At 43.1% G+C, this 19,098-nt stretch overlaps 1 protein-coding gene across 38 annotated transcripts in view; it reads right to left on the bottom strand.

The window, feature by feature from the left end:
* The window catches only part of MAGI1 (membrane associated guanylate kinase, WW and PDZ domain containing 1), a 325,450-nt gene that overhangs the window by 158,595 nt on the left and 147,757 nt on the right, over positions 1-19,098 (bottom strand). For all 38 annotated transcript variants that reach the window (XM_083795144.1, XM_083795135.1, XM_083795146.1 and 35 more), the window contains one exon: positions 7,865-7,981. In XM_083795144.1, the coding sequence (XP_083651270.1) occupies positions 7,865-7,981 (117 nt within the window). The remainder of the gene's footprint in view (positions 1-7,864; positions 7,982-19,098) is intronic.

Raw genomic sequence — 19,098 nt, forward strand, 5'->3', positions numbered from 1 at the left:
AAGCCCTGTGAAAGGGATTCAGGGAACTAGTGTCCCCCTTAAACAAATCTGTTCTGGCAATGACCCAGGAATCTTGTCTTCATAACTCACAGCTCTAATTATTCAAGAGGACATTATAAAAGAAGGATATATCTAGACTGTTATGACTAATAGGAAAGATTTATTTCTCCTACAATAGGGGTAGAACTAGAAATATTTGTTCTTTTTTTTTTTTTTACTTTCCTACTGGGAGCTAAAAAAAATAAAATCAATGCAGATTAATTTACAGAGTTATTCCTAGTAAAGATACTGGGTATGACTCTCCCCAAAGAAAACCGGCTAGCAGAAGCCAAACAGTTTTATAAATGCTCACACAGCTAATCTCCTCTCCGCTGAAATAAACAGGGAAAGGATTAGAGAACAAATACAGCACACTTTATGTGAAGAAGCATGGTAATGTTAACAAAAAAAAGAAAAGGTAATTGTTTGAAGATGAAACACAGCAAGACCACATTCACCGCCAAAACCATCAGGAGTTTGCGTCTGCCATTGCTCTCCTGGGCTCGGAGACCGTCACGGTAGCGATATATGTGACTGGCAATCACACAGGCTTTTCCTCCTCTGGCATGCCACTGGTTTTGCCCACATTAAATTGCCGGTACTGAACTGGACCAGAATAATATCATATAAATGGGATTTTCAAGTGTCCTTTTTTTAGGAAAAAAGAGTACTGACATCTTTAACTAAGGAAGCATGAGACTTTCATACCTATGAAACAACCACACAAATCAACACACCCAAGTACGAACATACCTATATAGAGTGACGGTGACTGTCTTCTAGAGAGTTAAAAATGAAATACGAGGTGTGCATCCCAAACACAGCTGTGAGTGGAAGAACAGGTTCAAGAATAGCTATACGTTTGATTTTTCCTAATTCTAAACTGCTCACTTTGCCTGGAAAACTCACTCTGTTGGCTTGTACTACAATCAATACACGGTAAACTGCGAGCAGATACACAGGAGTAGTTGAAAAGAAATTAAACTGCTTGGTTTATGAAATCAACTGCTGGGATTTTGCAGCCATCACAAGAGCTTTAAGCAGGACACTAGGACATCACATAAAAATGTAGATAAAAGGACACTCGTCACCTTTGACCACACACTCTTCAGCAGATCCTCATTCTGTGACTTTTGGAGATATTGTGGCTCTCTTCTATAGTTTAAACCGTGATGGTGAATGAAACTATGGCAGGATGGAGAGGGTTTTGAAGTGAATAATCTGGGGTGACTCATCTCCACCCCTTCAACCTCCCAAGAGCAGTACCTGCTTTCACCTCTGATTTACTCTCAAGCTTTCCAAGAGACTCACAACCTTAGAAACCTTCCCATTTTAAATCACATGCACAGACTTTGTTTGCGCTACCTAAATACCCACTCACAGATGCTTTTCTGTAGTACAAGGCAACCGCAATGAAAAAAAATGTGAAATCAAGTACATTGGGGACTAACAAAGAAAACAAAGAAAACTAGCCATGTAATCTCTTCCCACACTTCTTACCCAAATCTCCTTTGGCAAACAGCATGGGAGAGCCTGTAAGGCTGAGCTCTTCTGCTTTGTACTGTTCTCTGGTGCCTCATGCAATTTCAACCGGGTGTACAGCGAAATACAAAAAGCTATTCCTCACAAATGGGTAAGCAGATGGAGCAATATTTGCTATCATAAGTGCTTTTATTTCCAAATGTAAAAAAATAAAAAATAATATACCAAATAGTTCCACTGGCACAAAATGAACTATTGATCTAAAAGGACACACCAGATGGAAAAGAAAAAAAAAAAAAAGGTCTGAAGTCTCCTAGATTAAACAGAAATGGCTGTGTATAGAAAGGAACTGAACTACAGATATATCGGTCCTATTGTTCAAAGCAGGGCATTTTTCTCTCTCAAAAGTGAAAACACACCTGGTTCACTAACTTGTGATAGAATTGTATCCCTGGAAACTGCAGGGGACTCAATTCTGCACTCCCGGGAACACAGCTACAAGAATTTTCTAAACCCACTAGTTGTACCCAAGGTACATTCCCTGATGAAAATAAAAGGGAAAAAATAAATGTGTGCATATTAGCTGGCATGGAAAATCTCGCTCATTCTTCAGAGTTAGGTAACTGACAAGGAAGCGTTCTTGAGAAAAATGATCTTTACATAATGCCGGTACCTGTACGTTGCACCCTAGTGATAAGGGTTCTATTTTAAAAACATTTCAAACTTTCTGCTCACACAGATCTTGTAAAACAATTAATTGCTCTTCCTGTGGTAGGAAAAGATCAGCCCACCGCTCATCACCTTATCAGTGCGTGCTTTCAAATTAATATTTCATGGACACTGCAACTTTTTCTCATTACAAAAGCAGAATTACACTTCTAGGAAAGGAACTGCAACAAAAGGTACTTGGATAATAAATACGGCTGCAGTTCTGGAGAGCTTTTGAGAATTCAAAGAACATTTGTTTACATAAACTGATGATTTATTGCCTGCAAAGAAAAATAATGTGCACTATCAGTGATTCTGTTTATCCTTAATAAAAATTAGCAACCAAAAATAACTTCAAAATTGTGACTCAAATATCCCCACGTGTAAAAGCGCGTGTGCTTGCAACGTAAAGGTCTTTTTGCCTCACTTCAATGATTTTTCCCTTGTATTGATATTCTGTTATACCCAATATTCTAAAGAGAAATAGTACCTGTAAGCTGGTTTGCATGTCTTCCTGTCAATTCATTAACAAGTTCAGAAGTCCGTGTGGGGAACCCAGTGCTAAGCGGTCCTCTGTTAGTTGCAGATGATGTGGGTTATGCATGTAACAGCTTATCCAGCTCCTGGAGCATCTGAACTACCCTTCGGTATTTTAATTATCGATGAAAACATTTACTCCAGGTGATAAGTTCTACACCCACTTACTAAAGTCTTTCCTATAAATACCGTGAAGTTACCTGGGTCAGTCTTGTTGGCTCTCCTTAGCAGGACACGTTCCCTTTGCACCAGCCATCACTTGGAATAAAGAAACTCAAAGTTCCCCCCGAAGTGTGAGAGAGCTCGGGCCAACCAGGTGCCTGGCAGTCACGGCTTTTTTCTGAGCCTCCTTACAGATCACTCAACGCTTACACTATTGATTTTTTTATCCGTTCCTTCCCATTTTGCTCCCTGCTCCCCTCTAAGACTAACCACAACGGCTGTAATTGAAGACACGGGAACACATCAAACTCCGGGAAGGCGAGAGAACAGGCAGCAGAAATGAAAGCGGTATCTCTCGAACACTAAGCTCTCCAGCCAATTAATCCCAGGGCATATACTTGTTTTGGGAAAGTGAATCAACTGTTGAATGATGACCTCTCGAGGTTTTAAACGTCAACTTTGGGAAGAAAAAAAAAAGAAAAAGGTAGCTACAGAGTGTCTAGGCTGACATCTAAGACTTAACTCTGGGCTAGGCATTACGTCGTCCCTGTTTCATCAACCATCAAAAAGACCTTGCTTTTCCCTGAGTTTTGATGACCGTAGCCAAGCAAAAAAGAATAAAAAAATAAAAAAAATTGCACCATACTGAAATAAGACAAATGCAGAATATACTTGAATAGGGGTCTGTTGTTTTAGTCATGCCTGCACCGGGAGCACTGCTTTGGCAAGTTAGGGTGCAGATAGCAGGCCCACCATAGCTGTCTGTGCACGTCACTGAGGAGTCCAGCAAATGGAGAATCAAGTAAAGGTGCTCAGGTGGAACCCCGTCCACCCCAAATACACACACACGGATAAGCTTTTATGGAAACAACCTCTGGTTCTTCTTCAGACACTGGGAAAGCCGCTGTCGAGTTGTTGAGAAGAAGCATCTAGGACAAATGGCCAGTGCTGCTTGTTTACGTTAAACAGATGCCCTCTACCATCATTTCAAAATGAGGAAGATAATCCTGTCTGTTCAGCCTTCCGTGAACGGTGCTTTAGACACGCTGCTGCACCAGGACATGAAAGGAAGCTGCCATCCCATCTCTTTCTCAATTAACACTACTGCACAGATATCCCAAGCTAAGGCGACGTGGAAACACCTATTTCGGATGCAGTCGCACGGATATATTCTTACATGCACTTCCAACTAATCACGTTTTCCACTAAGCAAACCTTCACATACACCAATGCGATTTTGAGGAGTTCTGCTTCTAGAAACACTTTGTGAAAGCGAAAGGTGGGATGTCAACACGCTGCACCTCCTGGCCCCTCAGCCTGCCCCACGCCAGGTGGGACGCAAATCCCACCAGCCTCTCTTCGCACGGGTGGGCTCCGTCACCCCTCGCAGTCAGCAGACCTGCCCGATTGTCCTCAGGGTTTCTTCCAGCTCAACTTGGCCAGCCTAAGTGAAATCCACACTAAAAAAAAAGCCGTGGGCAAAGTCCCAGCATCAGCCAAAGCGCTTCTGGTGTAGTCAAGGCCAGTCGGTAATCGTGACACCGTTGCCAAGTCACAGTCTACTCCAAGCTCAATGGAGCCGTTAACTAGCCCACAAACAGAGCGTTATTTCTGGTGGTCTACATTAGGCACGTCAGAAAACTGGAAAAATGTGGTGCTTCAAAACGAAACGAGGCCAAGGGGACAGCGAGAGCCTGCCCTAACATCTTGCTAATCTGGATGATGTCTCTGAGGGTTTTTTTCTGGTTTTGACAATGGATCCTATGTGCTAGGAACGAGAACGGATATTTGAACACGTAAAGAGAAAAACTTCGCTGAAGTTTAAGGTGCTGACTTCTTTAAGCAGAAGGCAAAAATACTATTAAAAAGTCTCAAGACCCAGCATGTGAAGTCAACAGTGAAATGAGAGCATCAGGAAGAAAGTGGAGGAAATGGCACACGGTTGGTTTAGCTAAAATAAAAGCTAGCTCAGTGTCTGAACTGCGCTGTTTCAAAGACGTGTGCATTGTAAATGCATGGCTTCATTAGTGTCTCTGCACCATCCCAATACATAAATGTGTCCTGCCTCTCTTCCTTACTCGGAGTCCTAGATTACGATGCCGAAGTTGTAAAACCCAGAGAAGAATGCTTTGTTTCTGTAAATAAGCCCGTGGGTGTGGTGTGATAGCAAGAGCAGAGCACTGAGGATGGCACAGACACCAAACCTGGAGGCCACCTGGAAGCTTGTCACAGCTGTTGTTTACTACAGATCTTTGCAGGAAAACTCAGCATGATGGGGAGCAGGGAGCTGAGTGTGTGACGGGCTGGAGGAAGCGTGCTGGAGGGCAGAGGGACGACTGCTGAGGCTGGCCAGAGCTGGGGCAGGACTGCGTGGTGCTTCCCATCTGAGCTAATACATGCATTTGCAGATGTCTCTTTACGACTTCAGCTTGCAAATATAACTGTGCAGTCCACCTACTTCTTTCAATAATAATTCCCCTTTGGGTGCATTCCTATGTCTCGTTTCTTTACAGACAGCTCCTGTGTTTAGCGGTGAAGTTGCCTGCTCTCTCAGAAGCCCGTACACCTGTGTCATCCATCTAGGCAATGCTCACATCGTCCCAACTCGATGAGAGCAACTGAAGTTGCTCACCTTGGAACACAGCTAGTTCCTAATCAACTCTGCTATAATAGGCTGTGCGGGAGCCTGCAGCCCTTGGACCTGAATGCCAGCCTCGACCAAGTGAGTGAGAGCTGAACCGCGGGGGATCCTAACTAATTTTGGGGAATTTGGGGGGAAGAACAGGTTAACCTTGCCTTTCTTCATGTTGCATTTAGTAATTATCACTTCATTTAGCCCTTCTATTAGTGCAACAAAAAGCAGCTGGCAGGCCAAGCACGCTCAGTCCAAGTGACCTTGTGTTCTTGTTCGTGTTTACCACATAATCAGCAGAGAATTCCATTTTCAAATACAAGACTTCATAATCCATTAGCACTAGAGATTGGTCCAGGGCTCTGGATTTACTGGTCACGTGCACCAAGGAATAAAAATATGAGTGTGCAGCTAGATTAATCTCCAGACCTGTAAAGCATTCCAACCCACCATGCGTGCAGTCATCTCATTCAAATTCACACATGAATATTAGCATCATTCTTAAAAGCTACCACTAATACCATCCCCATGGTACACGAAGAGAAAATTAAATGTTACCTGCTTTACAACTCAGCAAGTACGAAGAGACATGGTAACCGAACTCCACTTCTCAGATTTTCCATTTGTTTCATAAACGGAACATGAGTACTGATGTTCTTATTAACACACCAGCAACACAAACCTCCTCCTCCTCCTATTTCCAGGAGGCAGCAATCGCTTTCACCGGTCTTAATTTTAAATCAAAAGTCTTTAGCGAGTCCAAGCAGTTTAGCTCACCATCAAGTTCAATAAATCAGAGAATAGAATCAATGGAAAGCATTTCAAAATGTAACCTTGGTAACACACAAAATGCGTCCACAGTACTTCACTCATTTGCTTTATTTGCTGCTTCAGAAATTAGAAATTGGGATGTAACACATAGGCAGAAGGACGTTAGCATTAAGACATTGCATCTACCGAGCCTAACACCACATGCGTTTTCCTAGAAGGCACTTTCCCCATTATACCTTAAAAACCTGCAGCCAGGCAAGTCAGATGACTGAAAACTAATCATATTTCATGCTAACAGAATGGAAAATGGAAGTCTTCAATAGAAAATAATAATCCATATTTATTCTTTACGTCCACGCACAGCACTTTAGAGGTAATTTGGTCCATGCTTTCCACTGATAAAACGAGAACAAACTCAACAGCGATATACAACATCTGCCATTTGAAGAATCAACATCTATCAGCGTTACCACACAATTCTAACTGTGGCCCTACACAGTTCTCCCTTGTGCAACACTTAGATTGAAAACAGCTATTACTCTACCTACCATTATGTGGTATTTGTTGGTAAATACTGATTTTTGAATGGCAACATCATTATTCAATATTTATACAAGTCTTCCAATATAAACAACCTCTGATTCACGTACAGATAGAAAGCTTAAAAACGTTTTGCTGCTCAATTTAGCATGCTATAACTAAGAGTTTACTAGCTCTTAGCCAAGCCTGATCTGAAAGGCATGCCATTATCTTCAGAGCTCATCAAGGTTCAAGCAAAAAACCTTTTGTTTTCAATAACCTCTTCTAGAGGCTGGAGAATGGTGCAATGAAATAGGATCTTTTTCCACTTATTCTGCATCTTCCCCAAAAGCTAAGCACAGACTGATTTTGGGTAAAGCTTCTGAACTCCTAAAGTTTATCACTCTCTAAACTTCTCTGTTTTTCTACTAGTTGGTTTCTGGGTGAAAAAGAGTATTTCCTTCTTAGCTTCACTTTTGCTGCTTACCGCCTACGCGAACTGAAGATGACCTTCCAACAGTGGCAGTGCCCTCTTTCAGTGTGACCCAGCCACAAAATGCTGTTCCATTTCACACATTAAATAAGCATCAGAAATAAAGTTTTGCTAACAAAATAAATATAAAAAAGATGCTTTTATTCATCGGTTTCAAAACAATAGAGGAACATGCACCATAATGATACTAATGAACACTTTCTAAGCCAAGTACTCTTTTTTAAAATCTTTTTTTTTTTCTTCGCAGTAGAGCAGCATTCCAGCCATGTATCAGAGCATCCACTGATCCAAAAAGGTCATCACAAAAGCCGAATACAAGGATGAACTGGTTTCCCTGTCAACCCTATCTCAACCCTTTCTGCTGTCACACATGCAAGTTTGTCCTATCTGAAAACTGAGCTCTGCACACCACCACACAAAGGCTGCCTCCGATAAATAAATCCACAAATAAATGAATAAATAAATAAACCAATTAAAATTCCACTCCGTGTAATCCACCAGGTCAGTGTTTTGTTACTTACAAGGCACAGCATGGCGATAAAGGTTATCTCTAATAGTCTGCTGTAGATCGTGATCCGGCGATCCTTTCTGAAACCTCTGGTTGAGATAATGTCTCAGGTCTTTGTTCAGTCTGCTTCCTGCAAAGAAAACACAGCCATTTATTTATTTCTAAATGCACACAATTAACATTTCCAATTCAGGCAAATGTTAGGCTTCCATTCAGAGTCCCCTAAATTATGGCATGCTGACTTTACGAGCGGAGGCTCATCTTCCTCTACAAATGGCTAATTACCAAAAATAACTCGCTGTAAACAAGAGGTCTCTCTTGCCTCGTAACGCATCTTTCTTCCTGTGGTGCTAAACAGATCATGATTCCCTTTTATCACTTATTTGTCTGAGCAAATGGAGAAAGACAGATGACGTGAAAGAGATGAAAGATAATAAAGGTAGAGGATTGTTTTTGCAACTCACTGGAGAGGGAGCTGGGCAGGGAGATGGAAAGGAAAGACTGCTCCCATTAGAGGTACTAACACAGCCAAACACGGCACAAAATCAAAGATGAGCTGTACTTTGCACTGCTACCTACCCCTGCACACAGCGTGAGTTGGGAAATGACTGAAGGAGTTAAGAGCACCCAAAGTTCTTAAAAACCAACAGAATAATATCCAACGCTTCTCACTTGAATTTGTTTCCCCATTCAGCTTTGAACATTTCCATAAATATGTGAGAATAAAGACAGATGAGCTAAAAACAACAACAACCAAAAAAAGCAAGACTTCGTTGTAAATGAACATTCAACACCAAATCTTTTCTTGTAGCAGAACATATGAACTGGAGCAACTTAATGAAGTCTTTTCCCAGAAATGAAATATTTCCAAATCTGAAATAATGCTGACATTAATTTGACTGAAAAGCAAAACCAATCCCACATAAACCTACAGAGAATGGGGATAGAAACCCTTTTGTTCTTAAAATAAGGAGTGGAAAAGTAGCTCACACAGGCTGAGGCAGATCTGCACCGTGGGTGCAAGAAGCTTATAGAGGGGCTTAAAGGGGAGACCTGGAAAGGACACAGAAGATGGACCCATTGCAGGAGGGTTGCATAAATTGTAGGAAATCCCTTGAGCTGAAAATGAATTGCTGGTAGCTGGGAGTGTCTTGGGAGAGGAAGTGGGGGAATATCAAACATCTTGCCCATTTCCTTTTCTTTCCTAGGCATCTTGTTCAAGGGCACAGACTGAGCTAGAACACTGGGCTACGTGGACCTTGGGGTGAACCCCCACAGCTGTTAATACGGTCTTTTACAGTTTGCATGATCATTTTTTTATTGGATTGTGAATATGTAATGCAGAGGCCATCTCAATATTTGTTGACACTGCACTTAACGTTACTGTTGTGGATCCCTGGCTGGAGCCTCTAGGAACCACTGCAAAACAAATCAAGAATGATAATGCTGCAACGCAGTGCGGCTGGACAGCGGGGCTGGGAGGCAGCAGCGGCACCAGGCAAATGAGGAAAATAGTGCAGGCCGCTGAAAGAAACGGGCAGGAGCAGCCTGAGTAATGAGGATCTGCAACTTTTGAACAGTAACATCAGGTTAAAAACAAGCGTACAAACAACAACAGAAAACTAATTTGAAAAACTGAGTTAAACTCTAAAAAAAGAAATACAGGTGATTTGTATTTTTTTGTATGTACATTCTCCAGACAGCTTTTTTTTTTTTTTTTAATTGAAAGACGGCAGGAAGGAAGGAAGACAGGAAGGCAGGTTTAAGCTGCAGCCCCTTTCCTAACAAGAAGCAAAAAATTTATGACCAAGATGCTCATTACAGAAATGGCTGAAACAACAAAACTGAAATAAAGGCCAATAAAGCTGGCTCATCATACCTCCTGACTTACCCCAAGCAACAACCCGCCACTCCAAGAGCAGTCTCTGGTTATTATATTTAAAGAAAATAAAAATAAAATGGTTTCCCACATAAGACTGTGGGTTAAAGTTTTCATATTTCAGATCTGACCTTCCAAACTCCAGGTGTTTGATTTGATACCAAGTCTTTTGACTCCAGAGAGATACGGCACGAAAAGGAGCACCCTCCGAAATAATAAACCACTTGATCTTTCCGTTGAACAGTTCATATTTTTCCTCTGCACACGATAGTAAGACAAGGTAGTTACTCATAGCTAAAAACAAACAAACATGACAAGCACCTTGGACACGCTGCAGGGGAAGGAATTAAGCACTGAGCTGCATGTTATAATTTAGGCTCTCTCCTGAAATACTGTGTGATTCATGATTCAATGATTTATGTCACAATAATGTCTAGAGGTGAAAAAGCTCTGCTGAGATAGGCTTGTTTGACTACAAAAAGCATGCAATTTACTGATGATATCTGCCTTTATCTTCCCTCTGTGCCTATTCCATCGAGCATCTCAGTCTGTTACGGCCCCCACTCGGAAGTTTGGCTACGGGGTTATGCAGTAGCTGGGATCTCCCAACTGAGTCACCGATGTGCCAGCCAAATGGCATTGCAAAACCAGGGGCTACAGCAACGTTTGCACACCCATCCCCTCAGGGAGCTCACAGCAATGCCCATTTCTATTACATTTACTTGAAATAGGGAGGAAAAAAAGGGAAAAAGGGAAAAGGGAAAAAGAGAAAAAGGGGAAAAGAAGGAAAAAAGGGAAAAAAAGGGTTACATTTTTGTTGCTAAATTCCAGAAAATTCCAGATGGAAAAAAGGCTTCCTGCAGCCCTGACTAGCTTGGCTCAGCAGCTGCTGAGCCCCCAGCTGTGCACAAAACCAAGCTCACCCCATACAATCCAATCCAGAGCATGGAAGAGGAAAACGAGCTCACAGAAACTAACCCCACACAGAAAGCTGTCGAAAGGACCCGCCATGGAACACGTGGGATTCTCTGCCATTCGAAGTGTTGCAGTCCACCCTATCTTTTCCAAAAATCTGCTCAGCCGTGAAAGGGCACGTGCTTGATCCTGGCATTCTTGAGCAGATTCTAGCGCTAAACTCAAGTTTAAAAAGTCTGATTTTTTTTTTCTGGAGCCTAAAATATAAAACCCTGCAATTCCTGAGAAACAGAAAGACATGCCCATGACATCTCTGCAACCTCCCATGTGCAAAGTGCAGCAGCAAAACTCGTACTTGAAGGGCATCCCCCACCACTGCTCCCTTTGCCAACACGTCTCACCCGCCAACGGCTTCTGCCCCTGCGCCAACCAGCACCAGGCTGGGTGGGAAGGCAGGTGCCCAGCACCATCTGCCTTCGTGCAGACGTCCTCCCTTTGTAAAATCTGATTCCACGCATAAGTTGTGCTAAGAATATACCTGGCTTCAGTTTCCTTAGAGATGAGCCGTGCTAACTGAAAGGATAATACACTTTCAAACACTCCTCTGTTTTCAAGGAGATCGGATCTTACATTTGCTCTTTGGAGAACCTTCCTTTTCTTCTCTGATAAGCACATGTAAGGAGATCCTACAGCGATAACAGCAGACCAACAAAAGATGCAATCCAGAGGAGACAGCTCTTAACATCCAACCTTCCTGCTGTTGGAAATGCAGGAAATGCCACTAGAAATTCATGCTGGAAACGCATTTATTTGCCCACAGAAAAACTAACGTGTCTTTTCTGTAATCAAAATTGGGCAGTTTCAGAAAATCAGACATTTAAAAATAAATAAATAAAAATCCTTCCCTACTAACTTCAGCAAAAATCATACTTTGAAACTGAAGAATTACAACATGTTGCAAGATTGATTTTTGTTGCTGAAACATTTTTAACCCCTGGAAAAACAAAAGCAGTGCCTTTCTTTATAAGAGAAACAAGTTTCCCCTGCTCTCTCCCCACTGTAGACTACTCCAAAGCTGAGATGTTTCCACCTTATTACCTGAACCCTTCTTTCCCTTGCATGAAACAAAGGCAACTTACTGTATGGCCATTTTTCTCAATTATTCTTAATTATAATAGCGCATTTCAGAGCACATCAATCATCCTCCCAAACCATTGCACCATACTGATATCTCAGTAACAAAAACTAACCCCAAGGGGGAAACAAAACATCTCCCATGGAAAGAGCTGATGCTGCTGACATGTAGTTTTCTGAGAAACAATAAAAAGGTGCTGGTCAATTTTGTGAAGAGATATATATATATATATATATATATATATAACCTAAATGTTTCTGTGATTAATGAAAAATATCGACTGTTTCTACATACGCTTCTCTCAAACCCTCAGTGATCTGTCACACACTTGTCCCCCAGCAGTTACCCAGTACTCAAGGCACCAGAGGAACTACGCTTTGAATTCTGCTCTGACTCTTGTTGCTGCAATTCCCGGTTTCTGCAGGGGAGCAAGCTGCACACACCATCACCCAGCGCTGCCTTCGCCGCAGGAGCACATCCATCTCCTCCAGAGCACCGCCGCCAGCGAGCAGCACACAGACCCGGGGGGCTGAAAGCTTCTTGCTTTATCAAAATACAGCCTTCCAATAAGGAAAGCAGACTGCATAAGTGACCGAGCAAAATCTGCTATTTTTCCCAGCGAAAAGCTGCGAGTGAACATCGCCAGGCTGACAGCACCTTCCTGCCAGCTGGTAGGCAGCCTATGCCAGAGCTGCGCAATATGTATATGCCGAGGATATATTTTGAACTCATGTTTTATGCATTTGGAAACTGGCGTTTCTTAGTTTATGTTTATATTAATTACTGCAGCTGTTTTTATCCCATTTGTGCGTTGAGATGGTCAGAGCTAATCCTGATAAATAGCTGTAGTCTGGCAGAGCCCATGGATGCGTGTGCCACGATGGATCAGGGTCAGGCCCGGGACACAGTGGTCTCTGACCTATATTACATTCCCCTAAGAAGGTTTGCAGCAGTAAATATTTTAGCTTTACCCTTCTGTGGAAAGGCTACCGATTGCCACATTCACAGTGGCTGATTGCATCTGAACTGGAAAAATGCGTTTTCCATTCCCGAATTGCAGCAGAAGCCCCCTTTTCTTGTAGGGATCTCCACTTAGAGGCATCTTCAGCGAGTGATTCTCTGCGGGCGGACAAAGACCGTTTCAAAACAACAGGACCGTGAAGCAATCAAAGGTTAAAGGCCTCGCTAAAGGGATAAGAGTGCAATAGAGTCATCTGGATTAAGACTCTCTCTTGCCGCCTGATGTCTACATTGAGGGAAGGATTCCATTTTTGAAAGACACAAAGATTGCACATGTTGGATTTGCAGTATAAACCCCCGATTATAACATGCTGTCTTTCATCTGAAGATCCCTATCTGAAGATATTTAGCAGCCATTAGTAAGCTATCTTTGTCGCACAGGAACAGAACAGTGCCAACCAAATGCAGAACTGCAGATAATTAAAAAAGATTAATAACAAAAAATCAAAATAAAATAATAAAAATCAAAATAACTTGCTTAGAGGTGTGAGCAGAGAACCTGCAGCTCACGTTTTGCAAGGCAGTGAGGGGACTTGCAAACTCACTTGGGTGACCTCCTGGGCTGGGTGGCTCAAACCGTGCTCCTGCCTCCACGGCTGCTGCTCTGCCAGCAAACTGGACTCAACAGAAACTCATCTATACTGGCAGCCAAATCAGCTCCCCTTATATTGTAAAGTGTATTAACCTAAGCTAGTCTTAAACCCATCACCCTCTTTAAAACAAACACTACTAACTAGCTAGTTGTTGTTTGGGTTTGGGGTATGGGTGGGGTTTTTTTGTTTGTTTTTGTTTTGATAAATGCTAAAATATTAATGAAGTAACTAAAGACGACTTCCAACTGCATTGTTAAATTCTTACTGAATACAGGGGGCAGACAGGGCTCCTGGGAAGCAGAAACCACTTAAAACTCTTCCATACAACACTTTACACGAGAGCAGTGCTGGCATCAACCCTGCATTCACCACTGCATCTTACTAATGCCTGCAATGGATTTCCTTCGAGTCCTCCTGTAAAGGCAGCCCTGATACTCACACATACAGTTTGCTACTACCTGGAGAGATTCATATTTCATTGCTGGACCAATTAATATAATAATTTTCACAGTAAAGTCCACCAGGCAGCAGCCTGTCTTAGGAGATGAAATGAAGGCTGAGTGGATTTTTATCGTTTAACAAGACTGCGCTGGTAACCACACCACCACCAAATCTTCCTAATCCCAGCAGTTGTTACCCAGATGATAATATTTTGTGCTATATCATTTCATTCTGTCCCAGCCTTGTCTTCCAGCTGCCGTCCAAAAGTGATTATAAATAATGGGGCTATAAAAGCCATTCAATAATTAGAAGATTCATTGGCCATATGCCAGCAGTGACAAAAGAGAGTGATTTATGTAAGACGAGTATGTCACATCTGCCAGATCACAGTTTCATTACGCCTGTGGCTTTAAGGTCACAGTTAAACACTCTTCCAACAGCCATTTGTCAAGGGGGCGCTGGGGAGAAGAGGCCAAATAAATCACCACCGTTTTGTTTGCTTTCTTGTTTTAACTGCTAGGTAAATAAGTAAATAAAGTCGGGTACCTACTTTTGTTATTCCATGTCTCCTGTGAGGTCAAAGACACAAGGATATATACTAAGACACAAAGGATTCATTCATCATTGCTGGCCAGAGTTCAAACAAGACCACAAAGCGAAAACATCCAGTTCAAAAGCCTCGAGTATTCATAGGGCTTCTTAAATACAATATAATCTAAGCATGTTCTATCTGCCAGCCACCCATGAAATGAAGGCACCTTGTAAACCCACAACTGTTGGTAAATTAATTGCTATTACATTTTCCTAACACAAGTAAACTTAAAAACCTTTTATGGCTCAGCGTGCTAAAGATATTTGAACATTGCCAAGGGAGTTCAGCTTAACAGTTAACGCGGCTCAGCAGACACCTGATTTGATGCCAGTTCTGTTTTCCTTTTCCCTCTATTAAAAACAAACAAAAAACACTAATGAACTTTTACTGCTGCGTACAACCGGTCCCATGCAGCCCAGATGTTTGGGTGCCCCACGAATGCTTCAATAGCCTCATCTGTCAGTGTCGACAGTTGCTTCCCTACCAGCGTGGGGTCTCTGCTGACAAACTCTCCTGGCCTGGGGTACAAACTGGATCTTGGTGAGACACGTTAAATACAGCCCCAATCTTCCTTTCGTTTGTACCAGCCTGCTACAGCCGGCCTCAGATGCACTGCTTAGCTCAACCTTGGTTATTCTAACAAATCCATACCACAGCCAAAGCGAAACGACTGTTCATCCCCTACCTACCTTCCTGAGGTAAAACATAAAACACTTCCCAATTTCTATGCTTCAGAACCCACTCAGAACAACAAAGCCACGTCCGATGCAAATCCTTCCAGTGGAAGGAAATTATGATAAGCTGGAGGGCTGTACTGTAAAGAACTGCAGAAAGTTCCAGGATGAACTACCTCCACGGCAATAAAATCCAGCTTTGATGGAGCACGGCTCAGTCTCCAGCAGCAGCCCAGCTGCTGAATCAGCAGAGAGCACTTCAGCGCAGCTAGTAATTCCTGTCTGGAGAATGAATAACACTTGTTACTTTATTGCTAACAGAACTTCTTAAAATATTATTTTAGGTGTAAGTTGTGAATCTGAAGGAGATGTATTCACTCCAAACTTTCAGGGCGTGCTCAGAATCGGGAGCAGGCGAGAGCCTGCTTGGCACCGTACCTTTTGGTATCGCTCTCCATCTGCATGGGTGAATGAACCAGCACTAAAGTGGTAATTCAGCATTTGCTGCTAAAGAAATACACTTAACAGATCATAAATCCCTGGTGAAACTATTCTACAAGCACCTAACCTAATCTACTGTATTCGCAGGGCACTCCACATTATTTTCTGTGCCTTAATAGTGATTCATATTTCTAGTGTGAATTCAAACAAATAGCCTTTCAGCTGAGTAGTGCCAAAAAAATAACACAGAGCTCAGGCTCGGAGGCTGAAAAGCAGAAGTATTATCATTTATACACTAGGCCTGAGCATTCGGAAGCCTCGTGACAAACACACTTCTGTTGCCCCTGGCTGAGTACCAACAAATGCAGCAGAAGGCCCAGCCTGTCTCCCCTTTGGCCTTTTCAAGCTTCCAGTGCCCTCACGGTTTTCATCACAAACTTCCCAAAATTTAACTACAGCTACAGCCCTGGGTCCCTTCTGGGGCTGAGCAGGTCAAGTTGTCCCCAGTGCTGGTGGGTGACACAAACTGCCGGGGGCTGCTGAAGCTGTGACCACGCCGAGGAAAAATGCAGTTCTGCTGATCTTTGCCCCAGCTTTGCTGTAGACAGTGGTAGGTTTCCATGCAGAGGGGTCCTGTCTTGAAGTAAAGGCAAGAGGAAGAATTTAAGGGCATTTTCTGCTCCTCTCTTCTTAAAGCATTCGATATCTTTTATGCTCGCATGGAACCTGTAGCACCAGGACGCTGAAGAACAAGGGACATTTCTCTAGGGGAAGTGGCAACTGTACCTACCCAAGGAAGTCAGAAGGACAACAAATCTAAGATTGGGGTAACACATGATGCAAAAATAATGGGTACTGCCTCTAAATGCACCCGAACTGGTCAGGCTGAGAGCCTCACTCAGCAGCGTGGCTTTGCTGCGTCCACACGGGATCTGGCAGACACACAGCCAGCCCCAGTGCTTCTTGCCTACATCACGGTTAATGATTACCCCAACTAATTACAAGCTGGAGGTTAACCACTACTACTCTATTGACTCTCAGGAATCCAATTTTCCTGCCTCATGGTGTTTTCGCGAACCGCTGAAAAAAAAACCCTGCTCTTGACTCCGTTTTTTTTCCTTTTCTCCTCCGTTTTTCACTTCGAAGAATCCACACCAAACACGTGGCAAGGAGGGAGCCAGGGCTCTCGGGCAGTCTCTGGAAGTGACAGCGGAGAGCGAGGTGAGAGAAGGGGCCTGCTGGGATCCCAAATTTTCTTACTGAAAAGTCTGCAGGATAAACCATAACACTGATGAACACGCTATAAGGCTATCACAGGAAAACTCAGGGAAGAGGTAAGGGTGCAAGGAAGAACCTCCGGGAAGAGTTAGGGGTGCAAGGAAGAACAAAGTAGCGCAGCATCCCCTGGGCTTGTTTACAATGAAATCTGGACTAGCATTACGCTAAAAACTTGAGACAGTTCTGAGGCCAGACCGGCGCTGGACGAGAGGCTTGAGTTACCCGGCTGGCAGTCGAGCTGTGAGGTTACAGTCACGTCCTTAAGCGCTTCCTCATGGTGCTGACTTTAAACCAAGCACCCAGAGCAAAGCCTCAGCTCTGCAAAACTGTAGAGAAAGCCATGCCCTGAGGTGAGCATTGGGAAGAGCCACTCCTCCGAGGCAGGCGCTCTGCCTTGCACACAGACACTGCTGTGCTGGGGCTTTCGGCAAGGAAAGCAACGAGGAGTACAAAGCAGTTAACAGTGGCAAGAACTGTGATGTTGCCATGTAAGTTAAGGGGAAAAAATTTTAAAAAATAATAAAATAAAATGCACATTCAGCGTGAATGAAGTGGCATGGGATGCAGCCTCTTTCCATGAGCCGCTCCAAAAGAGTCCGTCCGAGCGGCTCACGGCCCGCCTCTGCTAAGCCTTTCCCAGGCTGTGTGAGCAACCCAGCGTTAGGACTTCATCGGGAAAACACAGCCTGCACGGGAGCCACCTACCCGCATTCGTCACCGACACCTACTCCATAAAACGGGGCTGCAGGAAGCAGCCCGGATAAGGGAGCGTTGTTCCTTTTGCCGTGCTCCCCCTCCAAGCAGCCAGCATCTTTCCTTTCCTGGGAGGCGGGGACAGAACAGGAGGCAGCAGAAGCATGGTAGGGGTGAAGAAGGGAGTCTAGATAAAGCAACGGGAACAGGAAAATCGAGATGAAAAGCACTTGCAGTCTTTCAACCAAAGGCAACGACCCGTTTCTGGAAATTAGATGCGTATCTCTGCTTGTCTTCTGAAAGAAGTCACCATATGTTCTAAAAGTAGGATATAATATTTGAGCTGTAAAAGCCAAATCAGCTTGAGAAACAGACGGTATTACAATGCTTTAGCAGAACAAGACCCACATAACAATATGCCAAACTCATTTTCTAGAACAGCACTAGGAAAATATTTGCAAAATCTGCAACCCATTCCCTAAATACAGCATTGGATTCTTTCAGAAAATGGGGGGAAAAGTGAAAATGCCAGTATCTGGGATTTATTTTCATTATTTTTTCTTACACTTGCTCTTCGCTGTAACTTCAGCACGGGAAGTGGGTTTTGGGGCTTTTTAAAAAACAACAACAAACTGATTTCAAACTCCTTCGGCAGTCAAGCCAAGGCCATTCTCATCCTTACTTTTCTGCTTGGCTGCTGGAGGGACAAACTCCCATTGCCCTGCCGGTTGCCAATGAATTCTAATCACAGCTTTACGAGTTTCAGCTCTGCCCTTGTCAGCTCCCGGGCGCACGTCAATACCACCGGCCTGATTTCCAGAGGTACTGAATACGTGAAATCCAATGCTAAGAGCCAGTGATGGACAGACAATAAATGCACCCACTGAAAGAACGCGAGAATTCTGATGCCTCCTATATATTTATTTATTCCCCTCACAGGCATCAGACAGAAAACGTTGGCCTTCTTGGAAGAAACAACCCGAAAACCACAACGTGTCCACTGTCCAACCCATGTGCCGATTGACAGCCCATTCCCTGCTGTGGCTGGACGATGTCGCAGCTGCACCAATTTCTCAGCAAAGAAAAAGAAATCTATGAGTTTCTTTCTCCAAAATATATTTAAATATATTTATTTATTTATTTTACACAAAGGGCTCCAAGTTACTTTTCCGACCTGCTCTAGCAATTTCTCAGGTACCAGATCTGCCAAGGAACCAAATCAGAAAGGAGACTCGCTGTGGTCTCGCAGCAGCAAGTAGAGGTCCTCTTCCTGCTTTGTTATTTTCAGAGAGTGAAAACTAACCCTAACCTTAGGTGAAACTGCCTTTTTTTTTCCTTTTAATACATAATTACACATTTGTGGAGGTACAGAAGAGGCACCAAACCACTAACATACAGCACATAAAAGAAGCACAAAGGCAACAACGCTCTGTGATTTAGAAAGTTAAGCTCTCAAAGCTGAGCATAATTAAGAGCTAAATCTGCTGGGGAAAAGCACATTTAAACAGAAAAACATGTATTAACAGTTGGGAGTTGTTGAAACACACTTTACAAGAGGCACAAGAAGCCACAGAAATCAAGTAAGA

The sequence above is a fragment of the Anser anser genome (genome assembly GCF_964211835.1).
Source record: "Anser anser genome assembly, chromosome: 12".
Classification (NCBI taxonomy): domain Eukaryota; kingdom Metazoa; phylum Chordata; class Aves; order Anseriformes; family Anatidae; genus Anser; species Anser anser.